A 20650-nucleotide genomic window follows, 5' to 3' on the forward strand; every position below is an offset into this window, starting at 1 on the left:
CAGGGAAGAAAAGATGATAGATTAGGAAATTAGCCTTGCAACTAAAATTATTTCTACTCTTTTCAGTAAAAATTAATCACTACAGCTGGGAAATGCCAATGTGGTCATCAACACTAAGCAATATAGCAAGTGAAAAATGGTAATGCAATTTGTTTCCTTTTTAGTGTTATGAATTGCTTGTTTTATAAGCATTTTATATGGCTAGTGTTACCTTATTCATTAAAAAAAAAAGTTTAAGCCAAGGGTGATGGCATATGTCTACAATTCTAGCACCTGGGAGGAGAGGCAAGATCAGGCTTTCAAATCCAGCCCCAGCTACAGAGTGAGTTCAAGGCTAGCCTGGACTACATGAGACCCTATCTCAAAAAGAAAAGAAAGAGCTTGTTTTTTTTTTTTTTTTTTTAAATCATTTGCTATGTTTAAACATGTTTGTTCCAAAGCCAGTGTGGAAATAGCTGTAGTGAGGAAAAATGAAGTCAAACAGAGCCGTTGTGTTAGTTTATACTAGATTTTTACATTCAAACACTATAAATGTTCCTGCCTTTATCTCCAGTTTAGAAATAAGATCCTGCTATGTACACAGACAGCTGGCTCACAGCCCCCATCCTACAGAGGAGATAACACTCCCTCACTCACAATCCTGTTAAACAGAATAAATATTTTCTTGGGACAGAATGCTTGTGGTTTGGTGACTCAACTCTCCCCCGAGCTGGAAGCCTGGATTCTCAACTAACCAGTGGCACAAGAAAATACTTGTTTTATATTATACCCAGGAAAGCTATAAATAAATAAAGGCGTTTATGGAGCATGAGTTACATGGACAGAAGATGTCTGAATCTTCACTACCTAAAAGCCTATAGTATGACTTGAGAAATACGAACACTTAATAAACAACACCAGACCACAGAAGTCTTATCTACAAAACTGTGTTTCATAATGATCCCCTTGGGGTTGAAAACCAGGGCCACCTCCTCCCTGTGCAAGTCTTCAGTTCTTGCTCTCTGAAGAGGCGGGTGCCCTTGAGCCCAGACTGGGACAAGTGACGGTCTCCTAGCTTTACCTTCCTGTGCATTTGCTGAGGCTAGCCCCCCTTCCCTACTTTCTTTCCCTGTGGTCCACTTCCCTCCCTTCCTGAACACACCCTGAGCTAGCCCTTTCCCCCACTTCACTTCTCCCTGCCCCCCACTGAACACACCCTCACATCATTTGAGATTCTTTTCTCTCATCCTTTCTAGTCTTAGTCAGGAAAGATCTTTCATTTCTCTGAGTTCTCTTCCACTTATTAATTTTTTTTAAAGATTTACTTCACGTGTATGGATTTGTGACACGTGAGTGATGTGGAGTTGGTTGTGAGCCACCTTGTGGGTGCTGGGAATCGAACTGATGTTCCTCACAAGAGCAAAAAGTACTTTTATCAAAACCGTCTTTCCGTCGCCTCCCTGACGCCCAGTTTGTTTTCTCTGCCTTCTTACTTCCTCCTCCCACCCCACTGTAACCCTCCATCACTCTCTGGGCGGCTTTAAAACCCAAGGTAAAAGCTAGTGGTGCCTCTGTGTGAAGAGGAGGGAAGACGTGAGTCTCCAGGAGAAGTTAGACATAGCAGCTTCTGGTAGTGAAAAAGCCCAGTGCATCCTGTGTGGTCTGAAAAGGTCCCCGGCCAGCTTCTCTTCCTGACCGGCCCTGATGGTTTTTTCCAATATTGTCTTTTTTACATAAAATAATAATCTACATTCTAGAAAGACAAACATGTTTCCGGACTATTTTATTGCTTTTTTGTTCTTTTTAAAAAAAAAAAAATTGGAGCAAATCTGTGATTCCTAATGACATTTTTTTTTTCCTTGTATGCTTTAACATTTTAGGGCATTTCCTAGAGATCAAGCTACTGTTTTGACGCTGTATCTAAAGTGGAGTAAATAAATTACCTTCAAAAATTTTTGGAATACAACTCCAATGTATAATGGCATTCCCTTTCACAACACGACTTAAATAAGGAAGCGCAGGTTTTCTCGAAATCCGGAATCTTCCCTCCTGGGGGAGTGGCTTTACAAGTTAGATTCGCTGGTGCTACTGCCAAAGATACAAAGGAAGAGGGGAAGCATTAACAGGAAGCCCAAGCAAAGACATTCGCAAGGTGTATAGAAGGAACAGGCAGACGGCGCTTTATGACCGAGGGCCGAGGAGATGGCATATCGGTTAAGGGAGCTTGCTGTAAAAGCATGTCGACCTAAGTTTGAATCCCAACACCACAAAACAGTCTAGGTGTGGTGTCCTGCCCCTGTAACTCTGTTGCTGTGAGGACAAAGAGAGGAGGGCTGCTGGACTTACCGACTGCCAGCCTAACTCCATTTTCAGTGAGATTCCTTTCTCAAACGGGCAAGGTGGGTATAGCAGGGCACCTAGTGTTCTCCTCTGGTTTCTGCATGTGTCCACACAAGCACATGTACCCCCCTTACTTGAGGATCACACACACACACGCACATGCACACATGCATACAAAACTTTTTTTTTTTTTTTTTTTTAAAGAAAGTCTTAAGTTTAGAGGAAGACAGGAAAGAGCTTAGAGTACAAGTGAAGACCTTCGGATACAGACTCCGAACCTGACGTTCGGATCATGCAAACAGCTTCTCCAGATGGACAACCGTATTAAGCTACATGGGAAGCAGGGACACTAATGGCAGCTTTGTCTTGCCTTGCGCCTGAAAGGCTTCTGCTCCTGAGATGTGGAACGGTCCTCATCTGTCCACGTTACGTGAGCGTTCCAGCTTTCCGTCTGCTTTGGACAGCACATCTGGATCCCTGGTACAGCTGTGTTGTTCTTTTAATTAGAAGTGGTTTTTAATTAGATGCAATTTTAATTAGAGTTTTCTTTCATAACATTAGCATCAATTAAAGACACTAGCTGGACCATTCATGATGAATATGACGGGAGTTCTAGTCACTGTGATGTGTCCAGGAGGCCCTTAAGCAATGCTCATCTCTTGTGGAATGGACAGATGGACAGAAGCAGCCAGAGGTGTGAGTCGTGTATTCATCACTGGCCATTTTATACAGTGGAACAACCACCCAGCATTTAGAAACTGGTAGTGTGGGCCTATACTAACGTGGAAACTAACTTCTAGCATTGACATGTGGTAGCATTTGCCTTTGGTCCGAGGACTCTTAGGAGGCAGAGGCAGGAGGATTGCTACAAACTCAAGGCCAGTTTGTTCTACATCACAAGTTCCAGGCCGGCTACAGCTATATATCAAGATCTTATCTCAAAACCAAACAAATACATACCTCTAACTTCTATAAGCTTCACCTTCAAAAATTAAAGATAGAAAAATCTACTTACATTTGAAAATAATTCACTTTCACATGAAAATGGAGATTTTACTGTAAGTATATTACTATGTGTGAGAATATTTCAGATGTCCTGGGTTTTTTTTTTTTTTTTTTTTTTTTTATGTTTTATTTCCCAACATAGGGTCTTACTCCTCTGCCTAGGCTGGTCTTAGATGAGATGATCCTCTTGCCTCAGTGTTCCTAATTCAGGGGTTATAGAAATGGGCTCATCATACGTAAATGTCTTGTAACACTAAGGACTTTTTTCTCATAGTTTTTTTGTTTGTTTGTTTGTTTGTTTGTTTGTTTTTAAGATTTACAGAGGTAGACTCTAAACCTCCAATGCATAACAGGGATAAAGTTGAGTATCTGATTTGGGAGGCATAATAAAGTTTGAGAACTATAGCGAACACTAAAAGATTTTGATTCAAAGAATAGTTACACAGTTTCTCTTGAACTTCTGTCTCTAGAAATACCTCCAAAGCAGTGACGTTTACAGACAGGCACGGATAATCAGGGCACAGAACTGGGAAAGACGGTCTGTGCGCGTGTGCAAGGCTGAGTGTGCACGAGTGCCGTGCCAACTGCTGTAGAAGCTTCAGGGTTTCAGAGACTCTCATTAATTGCCATTGATACGAGTCGTCCTGGGCTAGAGAGCTAAGGTGGAGCAGAAGTAAACAAAACAGGCAGATGGTGCATATAAAACATGCTATAAAGTCAGCTTCAAAGCCTGCGACATTGCCATGGACTTCTGGAAAATAATATCAGACAGAGCAGCCCAACATGCAACTCCAGTGGTTGGAAGGAGGGGCTTCAGAACCAAAGCTTTCTACCGACAGTGTTAGGAACTCCTAACAGAAACTGGATCTGCAAGCAGCTGCCAACCACAAACCAGCCCACCTTTACAGGTGGGACTTTGAGTTTGCTCACTCAGGACTCTCTCACCGAGCTGGAGTGAAGTGACAGGTGTTGTCCTGTGCCATATCAGGACCCCACTCAAGTCTTTGCTCTTCCGGATGAGAGTAGGGGCTGCTGGGGATTATAACGGTGCTAAAATACTGGTTACTAAATAGCCCAGGACACAGGATGGGGAGGGGGACTGTGAAAGAGCAGACTGGATCCAAAAGAGGGAAGTGAACTTACAGTGTCTTTCCTTATAGTGCAGAACCACTGAACAGCTTTCATATAAGACAGGACTGCAGAATGGCCAGCCATTTGTGGGATGAGGATGGGTTGGAAGTCGCAGTAGGGACCAGCTGGGAACTTACTAATTGAAGACATTATGGGGCCAGGAACTAAAGTGATAGCAATGTGTCTCCTCTAAAGGGCTTACAGCAAGGTACATCCAGTTAGTGATATCAACCAGTAATGGCTGGAAAGCTAAAGGAGGGACTGGCAGTTCAGTGAGGCCAGAGAAAGAACTTGAAGGAAACAAAATGTATTCATAAAATTCTGCAGTTTCCAAAACTGATGCATTATTGGGTACACAGTCCACACTGTCTGAGAGTCTATGAGTGAGGGAATGTTTGAAAGTCTATGGATGAGGGGAAAAAGCTATTCATGGACCTTAATGAATCTGTATTTCTTCCTTCAGTCCCTATAGATAGGGTATTGAGTAAGATAATGGCAAAAGTCCAATGTGTCTATCAGAAAGTTCTCATGAGGCCTCTCCTATTGTATCCCCCAAAGAAAGCCAGGGTGTGGTGGTGAAGGGTCCTCAATAAATGGTTAGGGTTGGATTGATTGGAGCAGAAGGGCACCTGTGGTCTACCTCGGGCTATTTGAAGGTTAACCTCTCTATCCTCCATCCTATAACCATGGTTTGCCAGGCTTCTTCCTCCTTGCCTGGTCCATGATGTTCTAATTGTTTTGTGATGCAGACAGCAATTTAGAGCCTGCAGGATGGCTCGGCAGGTAAAGGTGCTGCCACCAAGTGTGCCAACCTAAGTTCAGTCCCTGGATCCCACAATGGAAGGAGAGAACAGACGCCCAACAGTTGTCCTCTGAGTGTTTACCTGTTCTCCGTGGCACGTACACAAACACAAATACAGTAACACAAAAACTCAAACAGCCCTTTAAAATACTCTCCCCTGCATTGCTGATTCATTATTTATGAACTTAATACAGTCATTAGTCTTTCTTTGGGGAGTACATACGCCATCAAAAGGAAAGCTCCGTTTTTCTCTTTGCTGCCATTGGATTATGGGAATGTGGGCACTCCAAGTCCCCCTTTTATATTTTGACAAGTGTAAGCTAAACTCGTTCGATGTATATATTAGAAAGGGAAGCTGAGGGTGGGGTGGGCCTGGCCTTCAGCTGCTGTGGATTGACTATGTACAACCATGAATGAACTCAAGGCTCTTGATAAGCCGAGCCCCTCCCTGAGGCTCAGCTCTCTGGGGCTCCTCACCTCTCTGGCGATTAACAAGGTGGTCCTGGGCTTGTGTAGTCCTCGGCCTCCACTTATTTTTGGCCTTGCTTAGAACGGGATCATTCTTTCCCGTGAGAGCAGCCTGGGTCTGGGTGGGTTTCATGGCTGGCTGATCATGCAAGGTGACCCCAAACATCCAAAGGTCACATAGCATCAGTCCTCGGAGAGCTTGCACGTAGTGTCACAGGCAAGGCGATGTGACAGAAATACCAGATTTCACCAACATATTGAGGCAATGGTTCCAAGCCTTGGTCAGAGAGACATTCTGCATTGTCCTGGCTAGATATGGGGGGGCACTTGGGCACTTCTGTCCCTGCAGTGCATGGAGAGATAGATGCTCTTTGCCTTCAGGTCACTACATACATCAGTGTGCCCAGGGAAGTGAGGCCATCTGGGAGTCAGGCTGGCAGGGAACCTTACTTTTTAGGAAAGAATTGCAAACAAAAACAAGAAACAAAACAAACAAACAAACACACCCCACCCCCAAAATAAGTAGATTGGCATGATGAGTTGATTTGTACAACCACTAGATGGCAGTTTGGGCATTCTGTTGCCACTGTTGACACCAAACCCCTGCATTGATGATGCAGATGAAATGCTTTAAGGGTTTGGAATTTTTGAAACTTGATTAAGCATAAAAACCGATTTCCATGCTCCCATCCAACCGGGGGCTTTGTGATCACCAAACTCGCTGGCTGAAAATGTAAAATTAGAATTATTCATCTTATCTAGGCAAGCAAATATGAAGAGTAACCATTTCTGAGCCTTTGTGAATCCATCTGCAAAATGGGGTGATTGGGCAGCTAGACATTCTTTCTGATAAATATGCCTCCTCGAAGTGCTATCCACATATGATCTTCCAAATTCTTACTCAGGAAGTGCCAACTGGCGTCCAGGTGCGCTCTAACACACGCCGTTTCCTGAGGTGCTCACGTGAGTACACTTTACGAACGGCTGCTAATTATTTAACTCCCTGTTTACAATCCGATTGTTACCTTGGTTAAAGAAACTGCGGCTTGGAGAAGTTACATAATTAGCCAAGATGCCCAAAGACTAGTCTGAAATGCTCTGAAACTCAAAAGCGTATGTTGTTACATTCCTCCCGGTCCTTGGTTGAGAAAAATATCAATTTGAAGACAACATTGCTTTTGAAATACAAACCCACTTTGTAAATCCAAAACCTTTGGTCCTAAAAAGGAAGTAGATTTCCATTCTGTTGTGTTAAATATCCAGATTTTGCTGTTAGATATGTCTTTGCAGGGCTCTCCCAGAAGCCTGGCTCCCAGTTCCACATGTGGCTAAACAACAGGCTCCAAGTTCTGCCAGTCTCATGGTTTCTCAAGCGCAGAGTCTTTTTCAGAGTGCACTGAGTAGATTACATGAAGCAATCCCCAGGGTTTTTTTTTTTAGGGTCAAGTCTGGTATTATCTGCTGGTGTGTAGCCATAATCTAATATACAGTCTGGTGTTAGAGGGGGTGGGCCAACCCAGAAGGCTTTTCTCTACCACTTAGCAGCTGAACTAAAGAAATACTACACACACACCCTCGTGCGTGTGTGTGTGTGTGTGTGTGTGTGTGTGTGTGTGTGTGTGTGCAGCCAGTAAATTTATGAATGCTTCTAACCAATGTCTTGTTCATAAGAGTGGCTGTACTGTATACTGTTTCAGGCTCTAACTGGGAAATTTCTTGAAGCACATGGAGGTACCTTTTGGCAACTTCCTTTTCAGTAACTAGAAAGTTCAGGAGGACTCACTAATAATATTTGTTTGGGCAACAGAGGGCAGTACAGCATCAGTTTATATAATACAGTCCTGTCAATACAGTTGTTATGTCTATGGCTGCTCTGGTTTTTTGGGTTGTGAGCCTAGCTGAGCCACTTCTATAGCTGGCCAGTCCCAGGCACTTAGAGCACTTTGAACAGTCTCGGCATTAACCCCACTATAACACAAAGCAGGGCACATCTGAATGCTCTAGGAGCTAGGAGGACAGCAAAAGTGGGGGCCACAGGCTGGGGATTCCAGGCCCTTACCTGTCTGTGCTGAGCTGTTTTCTTTTTCTTAAGGAGCCCAGCACCCTGTTTTATGTGAGCTTCGGGGATTTGTCTGAGAAAAGGCATGTGGCTCTCTAACTTAGGATTTTTAACAAGGATACAACTTGCCATTATTTTTTTTTTTTTTTAACAAAATAATGGTAGCAAAATCAATTGCAGGGAGAAGGTCTGTCTGGTTTTCAAAAGAAACTCAAATGAGGGAAAATGGGAAGGAGAAAGTGAAAGAAATTGGCAAGTGTTCCACCTCGGAACAACAACTCTGAGTAAATTCAAGTACTGGACAAATATTAACTATGGCAGAGTATTGTTTCCCCTGTGAAGGGGAAACAGGAAAGACTTTAATTAAGTTCAGTATGAAGAAGCACACAGAACCAGATGGAGTGTTGGGAGTTCAAGGCCAGCCTGGTCTCCATAGTGAGTTCCAGACCAGCCAAGGCCACACAGTGAGACTCTGTCTCAAGAAAAGGAAACATTAGAAATTATTATAATTAACAAATTAATAAACGTGTTCTGCTAAGACTCCATTGCAAGATAGCAGTTTTTGAGGATTTAATTTTGTTTTATTAACCAAAAGGATTGTTGACCAGTAATGACTTTTATTTTTAATAGTTTTTATTTTTTTAAATTACAATATAATTATATTATTTCCCCATCCTTTTCTTCCCTCCAAACCCTCTCTTGCTCTCTATTGTAGCCTTTTAAAATTGTGTGTGTGTGTATGTGTGTGTGTGTGTTATCTTAAATACAACTTGCTCAAGTCATATAATATTACTTCTGTGTACCTATTTTCAGCAGTGAGTATTTTCAAATCCTGAGTTTCTCATCAGGATACCACATTTAGCCTTTCCTATGGTTCCGCTAGCCTAGTTGTTATGAGTAAAACTAAAATTTACTCCCTTAGACATGAAAAACTTACCCAACTTTCCAATCAGCCTCTGCTGTTGCAAACATTTATGAAAGTTGGCTTTTTGCCGGGCGGTGGTGGCCCCGTGCCTTTTAATCCCAGCACTTGGGAGGCAGAGGCAGGCGGATTTCTGAGTTCGAGGCCAGCCTGGTCTACAGAGTGAGTTCCAGGACAGCCAGGACTACACAGAGAAACCCTGTCTTGAAAACAAAACAAAACAAAACAAACAACAACAAAGAAAGTTGGCTTTTAGGCTAGAGAGATTTTTCAGTGTCTAGTCTTTATGCAACTGTTCTTCAGAACTGAGTCTGTTACAGCCCCCTAGGTCTCATAGACCTGCAGTATCCTTGAGGTAGAGGTGTGGGTTTGTTACTTTTTATGTACTTTGATATCTGACATAGCTCGATATCTGAACGGTGATAAGGTTCCTCAGAGTCTAAAAAAGCCTCCTCCATGACTAAGCTGTTTTCTTTCTATGTAAATAGAAAGAAACCTATGTGTAGGTTGTATTTTAGACCATTACCCCCACAGTCTTGGGGTTGTGGGTTTGTGTTGTGTTGTGTTGTGTTTGGTTGTTTTTTTGTTGTGAGACAGGGTCTTACTTTGTAGCTATCCTGGAACTCACTATTTAGACCAAGCTGGCCTGGAACTCACAGAAATCCTCCTGCCTCTGCCTCCTGGGTGTGGTGGTGTTTTAAGACAAACACGTGTACAATAAATTTCCTGTGGCTTATGGAGGAAGTGAGGTGTCCTTCCAGGTGGTAGAAGCATCTGAGGTGTGTGAAACGCTACCCTGAGGCTAAGCCTGTCTTGTGATGGATGACCTCTGAGCACACACATCTCGTGGCCTTTCCTCACTGCTCACCAAAGCCCTGGAGATGACTTTTCGAGTGGCCAGGTGTATCACTACTGTTTGGATCTGGGTCATGAGGAAAGGGAAGTCACCTCCTCATGTACCTGCACCTCCTCCTCCCTCAAAGGCAGAACTGAAGTTATGGGTGTGCCTCAAACTGCATTTCCTGTTTCAGAATAGCAATAAGGCCCTTCCCAGGGACTGCCAATGATAGTTCTCTCTCCTCTGGCCACTGATAAGAGACCTGCCTCAGGACTATGTATATCTTGAGTCAGGGAGATCAGGCGTACAGGCTTATCAAATGGAATCAACCACTGGGTCCATGCTAAGTTTATCCCAGATTCAAGAGAGCAAACAGGCAGGCATCCTGGATTTAGGCTGCTGTGATGCCTAAATCACCTGAGTTTCTACTCCGATGCCTCAGATTCAGTCATAAACACGTCCTGACTCTACCTCCATCAATGTTCGAGTGTGGGGAGCATGTTTCACAGAAAGTCGGACAGCGGGTAGGGAGCATCCGTTTTCTCATCTCCCCACTTTTTCTTTCCTAGTAGAATCCTGGTTTGTCAGATGTCCATTGCCTCGATGGACAAGGTGTCCTTCAGGCACCAGGCTCAAAGGAGCAGGTCCAGAAACTGGTTTGGCGTGTAATGACACGTGACAAGAAATGGCTTCTGGGGTATTTTCTCATTTCTGACGAAGATGCACAAGAAAATAGCCCGCCATGCCTGTGATGTCTAGAACTAGAGCAACCACAGAATCTAGCAGCAGTTGAATTCACTGATTAAACTCAGGAGCTCCTCTATACGTTTTATACGTTAATAAACATTTTTAATGGTTTCTCTGAGGTAGACTGTGGGTTACTTAGACGGGAAAAGATCCTATACTGTAAACAGGCAAGGACTGGGTCACATGCAAAATATGTAGAAAGGGCAAACAGCTTTGCCATCTTTGGACCATTTAACATGGATGGCACAGTAGGAAGAGACAACTCGGTTCTTGGACACCCACCTTCACTATTGTAAGGGGCCTTTTCATCTCTTCAATCTCCAATAAATAACTACATATATTTTATACCAAACAGGATCAGTATTGATATAGACAGCAGCCTATCTATACGATTTTGCTCCACTGCCCCAATTTATAAGAAATAATACTGTTTCAAAGCCTATGTGTCTTTTCTCACTTGCTATTCCTCTTGGCATATTTGCAAGAAGAGGGCAGGTTGTTAGGGACAGAGGACAATTTGTGAAGACAGGCTTTATAAAAGGCGTATCTACGGTAAGTTCGTACCTTCTCAGCTGTTGGGTGGTTCTCAGTTGTTATTCTCCAGAGGATTCAGGTTTCTACATGTGTATACACACACATACAAATATATACACATATATACATATATATGTATGTATATATGTGTATATGTATATTTATTAAAGAATTGCCTAGTTTGTTTGGTTTTTTATAATAGAGTTCCTTATGCAGCCCAAGGTAATTTATATATAGTATCCAATATCACATAAGATAAATTTGTTGAGAGTGAAGTTATGTTCTAACTAAAGAAATTATACAATTTCATCTCTTTTCTTTGGGGTTCCACTATGCAACCCCAGGTGGCCTTGAACTCAGAGTCCTTCTGCCTCCACTTCCTGGGAACTAGGATTACAGAATACCTCACTATGGCAGCCCTATGAGACCCTTTATTTCAATTCCTTTCTATACTGACATAATTCTTTTTTTGCTATGTCTAGAAGGAAGAAAAGAAATACTGCTTTTAATGTTCCTTCTCATTTTATGTCATGCAAAGAATAATGTTTTGGTTTTTTTTTTTTTAAAGATGTATAGGAGAGACTTCCCCAAATTATGCCCATGCCTGGCATGGTGGTGCCTGCCTGTAATCTGAGTAATTGGGAAGCAAAGGCAGGAGGATCAGGAGATCGGGATCATACTTGATGACTTGGGAAGTTCAGGACTAGCCTAGGCTACGTGAGAACCCTAACTCAAAAAACTAAAACAAACAACAACTAAAGTAGACATGTTATTCCCATACATAGCTTCCTTGCTGACATTACCTTGCTGATTTGTACTTTTCCAAATTCTAAAATGCTGTCCCGTTTGTCTCTTTACCCTTGGTATACTGTAGAAATTCCCAGAAGATTCTATTTCTCCTGTGAAACATGAGGCCTCAAATTGCTATTTCTCTTCCCACCTCACTGGTAGTTTTCTTTAAAAGCTGAAATCTTTCTCTACTTTATTCCAGCCTCAACCAAATGATTGGGGGGGGGGGATCTATGAATGCTTGTATTAATTCCAATGCTCTGGTAACTCAAAATTGCTTAAAGTATAGGGCATTCTTTAATACCCTAAGAGACACAAAAGCTCAGAGATAAAGCTGGTATTGGGCCCAATAAGTCATCAGTGCAGCAATGTGTTTGAAGATTCCAGTTGCTCTTGTGTGTTTGTCCTGCTTTCTTTTCAGTTCGTTCTCTGCCTAATTCCCTAAATGGTCCCAAGTCAATCACCATCTGCACCACCCTCAGGGAGAAGATGGCGGCGGGGGGGGGGGGCAGCTAAGGAAATAGATTAGGGGTAGACACCTTCTGTGTTAGAACACCTTTCCTGCCCTTCTTTTCGTGCATTTAAGTATGATTTCATAACCCTGGGAATAGTAATTTTCCTGGAAGAACCTGTCAGATGTGGCTGACCATTGGACACTTGGACATGAAATTGTCATCTACAGAGTTTATGCTCAAGAATGGTGCAATTGAGCTTCCCATAAAACCTCATCGTGTTTTAAGTGAGTTTGTGGCTTTGTGTCACAGGTTATACAGTACTGGTAGATCTTTCTGCGAGCTGGGATTCAGTGCCCACTTTTCTTCCAATGTTAATGAAACGTATGAATCCCTGCTGCTTCATTTTATTTTGTTTGGTTTTTATTGTTCTGCTTAGACAGGTCTTGCTCTGTAGCATGCACAGTCGTCCTCCTGCGTTGCCCTTCTGCCTGGGAGGACAGGAGTGAGTCATAACATCTGGTTGGTTTTGTTCCTTAGCTATAATGACAGGCAAGCAACCAGAAACTGCAAACCAAAATGGTATGCCTCATGCCAAAATCCCCTGTCCATCCCATGGTCTCTGTGCCTGGCCATTCTAATTTGTTTCACATGGGATGTCAGGAAATTCCGTGAGCTACATGATGACATCATCAAGACTATGCTATTATATGCTGTAAGAGCATCGAGTATTTACAACGATGTCTTTAAGTCTCTCCAGTTTTCAGTGCTCTTGATAACTCATTGATGTCACCACTTCCATCCTTTGTAGAGCTTTCGTTGTGCCTGATGGAAGCCAAGGGGAGCCCCAGGAGTTAACACTGTGTGGTGGTGAACCACAGTTAGCTGACACCCCCAGTGAGGTGCCTGGCCCTTCATCTATGGAGTCTGCAGTGTTTAAAAAGGTAATGTTTCATTTCAATTTCCTTTCTTTTCTTTCCTTGGTTGTTTGAGACAGGGTTTCTCTGTATAGCCCTGGCTGTCCTGGGACTCTCTCTATAGGCCAGGCTGACCTCGAACTCAGAGTTCCCCCTGCCTCTGCCTCCCAAGTGCTGTAATCAAAGGCGTGTGCCACCACATCTAGCTTTAATGTTTCATTTTCAACATATGGTTCTCAGAATTTTAGTAATTAAAACATGTAAGATAACCCCTGTGTGACTACATAGTACATACTTATAAGGAATATTATGTACTATAGATACATATATGTGTTATTATATAGATATGCTTATTATGTCGGGTGTATTATGATTCATTATTTGATTCAGCATGGTGCCATATATATGTATATTCTATACAATATAATGTACATTATAAACACAGTATTTCAAAGTGTATGATAATAAATGTATCTCATTGGATATGTTGAGTCTCCACATCCACTGCCATCATCCATTCTTCCTTGTAGTCACAGATCTTAGTGTAACCTTTTACTTTTTTACTTAGGGCACATGAAGTACAATATGTCAATATTTGGAGTTAGCGGTTCTTTCCCAGAAAAAAAGCATTAGCCTTCCTGCTGTGGTTAGATGTTTAACATTGTTATTAGTTGCCTTTCGTCTTCTTATTTTTCTTTCTCTTTAAATTTTTTTTTCATTTTTAAATTTAAAAAAAAATTGATACAGCATCTCACTATGTAGCCCTAGCTAGCCTAGAACTCACAGCACTGGCTGACTCTGCCTCCTGAGCACTGGGATTAAGGGCGTGGCCACCCCTCCCTGCTATGTCTGTGAGCTGATGTTCACTACCTGTTCTGTGCATTTGGGATTCACTGGCCCTGGGTTCAGTCTCTGACTTAATTATATTTTCTTAAAGGAAATGTTTTTCTGAGGTGGGGAATGCAGGTGTGTATTCTGGCTAACTGCGTTCACTCCGGTGTGTGGAGCATTATTCGTTATCTGCCTATCTGCAGCACAGGAGAACAGAATGATGCCCTAAGTTCACAGTAGGCTAGGCAGCTACCAAGCCCCGAAGGAGGTAGGGTACAGTTTTTCCTCCTAACTTATAAGGTCAATGAGGAGGGCAAACAGTGAATGACATTTTGCTCTGAAAAAAAGTCTCTCCAAGTGCAAAGTGCTTGCTTCATTAATACTATGTATTAAAAGTTATTTAGTGCAAGCCAAGTGTGGTGGCCCGCTCCTAGAGCCCCACTACTGGGAGGGAGGTGACTCCAGAAAGCTTCAGGTTCAAGGATTCTCTAGTTTACAAATCGAGATGGAAAGATTTCCGGATGTTGATTGTCAATCAGTCTGAGTGTACCAGAGACTGTTTATATGACTATCTTAAAGCGATTCAGATAGTAAATTTTTCTGTGCTGTGTATTTTAGCATAAAAACAAAACATTAGGCTTACCTGTGGAGCACACACACAAGGCCCTGCTTCAGCATCTAACTTCAAAAAAAAAAAAAAAAAAAAAAAAAAAAAAAAAAGGTTGCTTAGTGATGTTAAGCAATACAAAAAGACCATGATAAGATTATTAGACCATGTTTTATATTCCAGTAGAAACATGGCAAAAATAGGTAGGAAAAAATCCATGCAGAATAGTTTAATATGGAAAAACAAACTAAATAAAAGCTGTATCTTTATTATCACAGAGTACTTTCTAACTCACAACAGCTTATTAGCAAATATTGAGATGAAAAATCAAATTTAAATTAATAAACTCTCTATACTTTATACTCACTTCCAGAATGATTTCTCGTGTCCTTCTCTCTTTGTGAGGTATTTATAAGATCATTTATAGCCATGGGTAAAAGGCTCTGATACAGCTGGTCATCGACCTTAGCTAAGGTTTCAAGGTATTATTGTATGATGCCTCTTATCATTGAAGAGGAAACTCTTTCTGAAAATACACTTCTTTTGGGCTCCTTGATGGTTGCTGAAGTCCAGGAGGTGACTTGTGACAGCATTCAGGGTCAGGCAAAGGAGAGGCTGGAGGGGGCTCAGACATTGAGAGCAATGTGTGCTCTTGTGGAAGGCCTGGGTTTGATTCTCAGCGTCCACCTGGTAGCTCACAACTGCCAGTAACCCCAATTCCGGTGGACCCATGCCTCTCCACAGAAGCATGTGTGGCGCACATTCAAACATACAGGCATTCCGACATAAAAAATGAAAGTAAATACATTTTTAAAAAAAGAATTAGGGCAAAAGATAAATTCCTTGGGGAGGAGCACTGAAGGCTCCGCTGTGTCCCTGTCTGCCATGCAGGGCCATCAGCAGCCACACTGTCTCCTCACACCAATGATTCGGTCCCTGGATCCTCGCACACACCCTTGGGCTACAGCCAAGAAGCACTAGGTCCTAAGCATTACCCAAAAGAGACCCCAAGGCCCCGAGGAAGGAAGAAGAGACACAGCAAAGGTGAAAAGTCAGAGCTCGGAGCCCATGGTTAGCAGAACAGGTAGAAAGGAGTAGGCAGGAAACAGTTCAGGCCCACACTGTCCCCAAGTGTCACTTCAGTGGGGTCAGCCAGGTGCCACCTCTGTTCTGCACTGTTTGATGCTCTTCCCCAGGGATGATCAACATACCTACTACTGGAAGAACTGGCTTTGAGGTTCACTGTTGTTCCCTTCTCTGCCTTCACCCCCTTTCTGTTCTTATTCTTGAGCCTTGGCTCTCACAGTTTTTCTTGTGCTCTTATTATTACCCTAAGCCTGGAGAGAAGAGGAGGGGGCAATATCCTTTCTCATTATCCCCAGTGTGGTTGCCTTTGTCTTCTCTTATGTACGAGTGATATGCATCGTGTGCGTGCCTGCGTGCGTGCGTGCGTGCGTGTGTGTGTGTGTGTGTGTGTTAGCAGGCACAGGTGTGGATACATGTCCATGTGTATGCATGTGAATGCCTGATGAATATCTTCCTTGATTGTTTTAGTCAATGAAACAGGCTATCCCAGTTAAACCCCAAGCTCACTCATTTGGCAAATCTGGCTAGCCAGCTTGCTCTGGGGGTCTCAGCCTTCCCTGTGCTTACAGGAATTACAGGTGGACAGCAATGCTTATCCAGTATTCACATGGCTCCTGGGGACGCAAACTCCTGTCCGCATGCCTTCTCAGTAACTGCTGACTGACCCATCTCTCCTGCCTACCAGTGTGTGTTCGGTTTCCAGTCTCTTGAGATTATGGCTGAGAGGGTCAATTAGATCTGTATCTCAGAGATGCCAGATCTTCCACCCGGACCATCGGCTGGGCTGGAATTAAGTTGATTCAATATAAATATTGTGTACCTCAGGCCTGGGGTGTCTCTCAGTGCAGTGGTGGAGCAATTGTCTGGCATATACAAGGCCCTGAGAACAATCTCCAGAAAACAAAACAAAACAGCAAATTCTTTGTGGTTGACTTACAATGAGTGTCCTGGACTGCTCATGCTTCCCAAATGACATTGGTCTCAGTCCATTCTCCCTAGTAGACTTGATCTTCCCTGTGAAGCTTAGAGTCACCGAGACACCTATATCTGGAACACACATGTCCTCCCTTCCCAAGGAGAACGTAGAGATTCTCCCAAGATCTTGGAACTGATGAGGCCCTCTCTGTAAGTTACAGCTCTTTATTCAAACTAATATTTACCTTTTTAATTTGCAAAGCCAAAACGATTTACACTTCCCCAAACAACAGAATTCACCCACCGTTTACATTGGATCCACACACTCTGTGCTCTGTTTACTGTTGCTAATTTTAAAGTGCTCTAACTGCATTCCTTAAAACTGGTAACACTGTATAGAATCCTGTCATTAACGCAAGGTAACATTTGCTGTACCTGCTTGTGCGCACGGAAATAAAGATTTTCAAGTACAAATGTAATGTCGTCCATCCACCGCTTTTTCCCTGAGTGTCACCCTCAACCTTGTTCCGACCAGCAGATCAATATAAAGTATGTAAGAGGCCTGCAGCTTTAACCCTTCCCAGTTTTATACTATCTCATGGGCCATGATGTCATGTCTCCCTCGAAAGCTATCCCAAGACAAAGGACTGAAATATTCATCATTAGGTTTCTGTACTGACTTAAGTCACCCTGGCTGTCGATCTTTTTAAAAGTAGGTTCATTTACTACTACTAAACAACAAAATACAAGCTAGGTATGTAGGTACTTCATCCCAACCAGTTTTTCAGTTAGAGGTGGCTGCCTGGCACCGGCATGGCACCGGCATGGCACCTACATGGCACCTGCATGGCACCTGCATGGCACCTGCATGGCACCTGCATGGCACCTGAATGGCACCTGCATGGCACGAGTCTCTATGCTCAGTCACTATTGATCTAAGGCAGTGGTTCTCAGTCTTCCTAGTGCTGTGACCCTTTAATACAGGTCCTTGTGTTGTGGTGATCCCAACCATAAAATTACTTTTGGTGCTACTTCATAACTTTAATTTTGCTACTGTTGTGACTCATAATGTAAAAATCTGTGTTTTCTGAGGGTCTTAGGTGACCCTGTGAAAGGATTTGTGCTGCCCGAGCATAGGAGGACTTCTCCAAAAGCCACACCCACAGTGACACGTTTCCTCCAACAAGGCCACATCTCTTAACTGTCCCTATGGGCCGAGCATATTCAAACAGGGTCATTCAACTACAAAGGGGTTGTCCTGGGCATCTATCTCCCTGTCTCTAATGTGGCCTGAGAGCACAGCCTTTCCACAGGGATGCTCACCAGCTGTGTGCCAGAAGCTAAAGATGGCTTTCAAAGAGCAGGGTTCCCTGTACCACCCACAAGTTGAGGGCCACAGCTCTAGGGAGTAAAAACAATACAACACCAAACAAAGAGTCTAAGACGAGAAGCAAAATGAATAGCATGTTATAACGTGCACACGAGGCAGCGAGACAGAACAGACATGCATCTATTTATGAATGCATTGACTATAGACGTGTTCATTAAAAGCTAGTAATGCCAGTAGGAGGCACACTCCCAAATTTGGGAGACGGAGGCAGGAGGATTGCAAGTTCCAAACTAGCCTGCTCTACATAGGAAGATACAAACTCTCTAATTAATGAGTGGTAATAATTAGCCGGGGGTGGACTGGGAGAGGAGTGTATGGGTAGGAGATACAAGCTTTTGATGGCGTATATGTTTGCATTTCTGTCTTGGGACTGTGTGAAACTAATCTTTACTCAAACAGTTTTTGAAGAGAGGAGAAATAACTTAAGCATTATTGTGATTAAACTTAGGATTTAGGGATGCATTCGTGGTCTCCAGGACTCTCTGGTTTCTTATAAACTAACAGTCTTGCCTGTGCTGTCTGGGATATTCTTCTTGGTCCTAGGTTTCCTTACAGGCCAGACTCTTGCCTTTGTTCACCTTCTTCCAATGCCCGAAGCAACACCACTGTTGTGTGCTTGTAGGTAAGCCCTTCCTTGGTGGCCTCTGCACAGGAAAGTTGTTTCTTTTTCTCTCTGTGAGCCAGTTACCTCAAGTGTCCTCTGAACTCAGTCTTTACTAGACTGATGAGTAAGTCTCCTTACTACATCAGAAGAATCTAAGGGTCTGGGGTGGTTTATAGTGGTTGTCAACTCAGCAGGATCTAGAACCTCCTTGGAGACAAATCTCTAGGCGTGTCTGTGAGGAATTCTCTAGATTAGGTTAGTTGAGGTGAGAAGACTCCCTTAACTGCAATGTGACCAGCACCCTCAGTCTCCTGGCACCATGACTTTCCCTGACATGACAAACTGTAAGAGGGAGACCCCCATCTCCCTTAAGTAACTTGTCCCTGCAACATGTAAAGTCCCTAACCCAGAGCCACATCAGTCTTGCATGGCTAGAAAGCAGTCTGCTCTCGCTAAGACAACACTGCTGTCACATGGGAAGTATTTCAGCCCCAGTCTGAACTTTAGTTTTGTTTAAGTTTTTAATAGTAGACCAGGAAATCTCACCAAACATGTGTGCACACAGATAAGCCATGTGTGGGCTTCAGAAGCAACTCGGTATTCCAAGGACCACAATGCCAGCCTTTCTCTCCATGCTGGACAGTGGCTGGACGACCTGGGGAAATAGAGCCCAGTGACCTGAATATCTATCTCCCTGTCTCTGATGCAGCCTGTTAGCATGACACTTCCATGCACAGGAAGGCCCAATGCCAGAGGCTGATGCTTTGTTCCCTATAGTTGGCTTCCAAACTCTGGGGTTTCCTGTCTCAGTTGCTTTTCTCCTAAAAGCTAAATATCTGGTAAGAAAGAGATATATACAGAGAGGGGGAGAGAAGGAAGAAGAGAAGAAGGGAGGGAGGGAAAGAGGGAGAAAGAGAGGGAGGGAGGGAGGGAGGGAGGGAGGGAGGGAGGGAGGGAGGGAAGGAGGAAGGGAGGGAGGGAGGGAAGATTATGTCTTACCAGTTTACCATTTGAAGGTGTCAGGGTCACCAGGCTGTAACAGGAAAGCTCAGTTAAGGCTTTGTTTTTCTTTTCTTCTCAAGTACACGTTGTGTCTTCCTTTGAAGTAACCACTGTGGGTGTTGTTTATTTATATATGTATAAATAAACATACAAATACATGTAAGCCAGTCCATTTCCTGTATTCTGCCAAGCTAGAAGGCTTTGTCTGTGAGAGGGTGCGGTTTCTTTTCAACAACCTGGTAGTATATTTATCATGTTTTCTTCTAAGTATCATTATTATTTTCTTAGGACAAAAGAAACATCCAATTGTAATGCAATATACAAAACAAAGTCTTAAGGCTCTCTCTGCCTTCATAGGTGATGGTCTGCTTAGTATCTCTCACTACTTATGTATATAGGCAGTCCGCCCAGCGTGGCCTATGTTCAACAGGAAGTTCATGGGCCACATACATTTCTCCAATTTATTGGTTCTCTTCTCTTCCCTCTGCAACTCCCAAGAGTGTCACCTGTAGTCTAGTCTGGCTGGAACTTGTTACACAGCTTGAGGATGACATGGAGGACTTGTTTTTTTCTTAACTAAGAAACTCTGGTAACCCTCTTTCCAAGTCAACCCTTCAACGATACTGTGATACTTCACAGGTGACAGGATGGGGACCATCCTAGTTCTCCTGATTCATGGACACTCAGCTGTTGCTACTTTTTAACCTTTTTTCATTGTTGTTATTGTCGTCATTAGTTGTCTCTATGATGAACTAAATTCTCTTCAAAGTATAATTGATAAGTTAAAGGCATTCATATTTTAGAATGCTATATTCTCAGACTGGACTTTTAAAAAAGGATATACCAGTTAATCCTCCAGCCTTGAATGTGTCTGTGTTTTTTCCTCTGTCTTCATATGATATATATATATATCTCCAGTGTTTTTAAATCTTGCCTGTCTGTTGCTATTGTGTTATTTAAATTTGCAACTCTTCAGTTAAATAGTGTTGAAAGTAAGAAGTGGTGTTCTCCCTGTAATCTTCCTACTAAGGAGACTGAGACAGAAGGATTGCTTTGAGTTCCAGGCCAACCTGGGCTGCAGAATAAGACTGTCTCATAAAAGAAAAGTAAGTCAATGTTAAAAACAGAAAAGAATGAGGCTGAGATTTCTTTGTTTTCAAGACAGGGTTTCTCTGTGTAGTCCTGGCTGTCCTGGAATTCACTCTGTAGACGGGGCTAGCCTTGGACTCACA

At 43.0% G+C, this 20650-nt stretch overlaps 1 protein-coding gene across 1 annotated transcript in view; it reads left to right on the plus strand.

Annotated features, from left to right (window-relative positions):
• The window catches only part of Crybg1 (crystallin beta-gamma domain containing 1), a 193018-nt gene that overhangs the window by 60694 nt on the left and 111674 nt on the right, over positions 1 to 20650 (plus strand). The window contains exon 2 of the mRNA XM_034524246.2: positions 12878 to 13010. Coding sequence (XP_034380137.2) covers positions 12878 to 13010 — 133 coding nt within the window. The remainder of the gene's footprint in view (positions 1 to 12877; positions 13011 to 20650) is intronic.

Source organism: Arvicanthis niloticus, chromosome 20 (assembly GCF_011762505.2).
Source record: "Arvicanthis niloticus isolate mArvNil1 chromosome 20, mArvNil1.pat.X, whole genome shotgun sequence".
NCBI lineage: Eukaryota > Metazoa > Chordata > Mammalia > Rodentia > Muridae > Arvicanthis > Arvicanthis niloticus.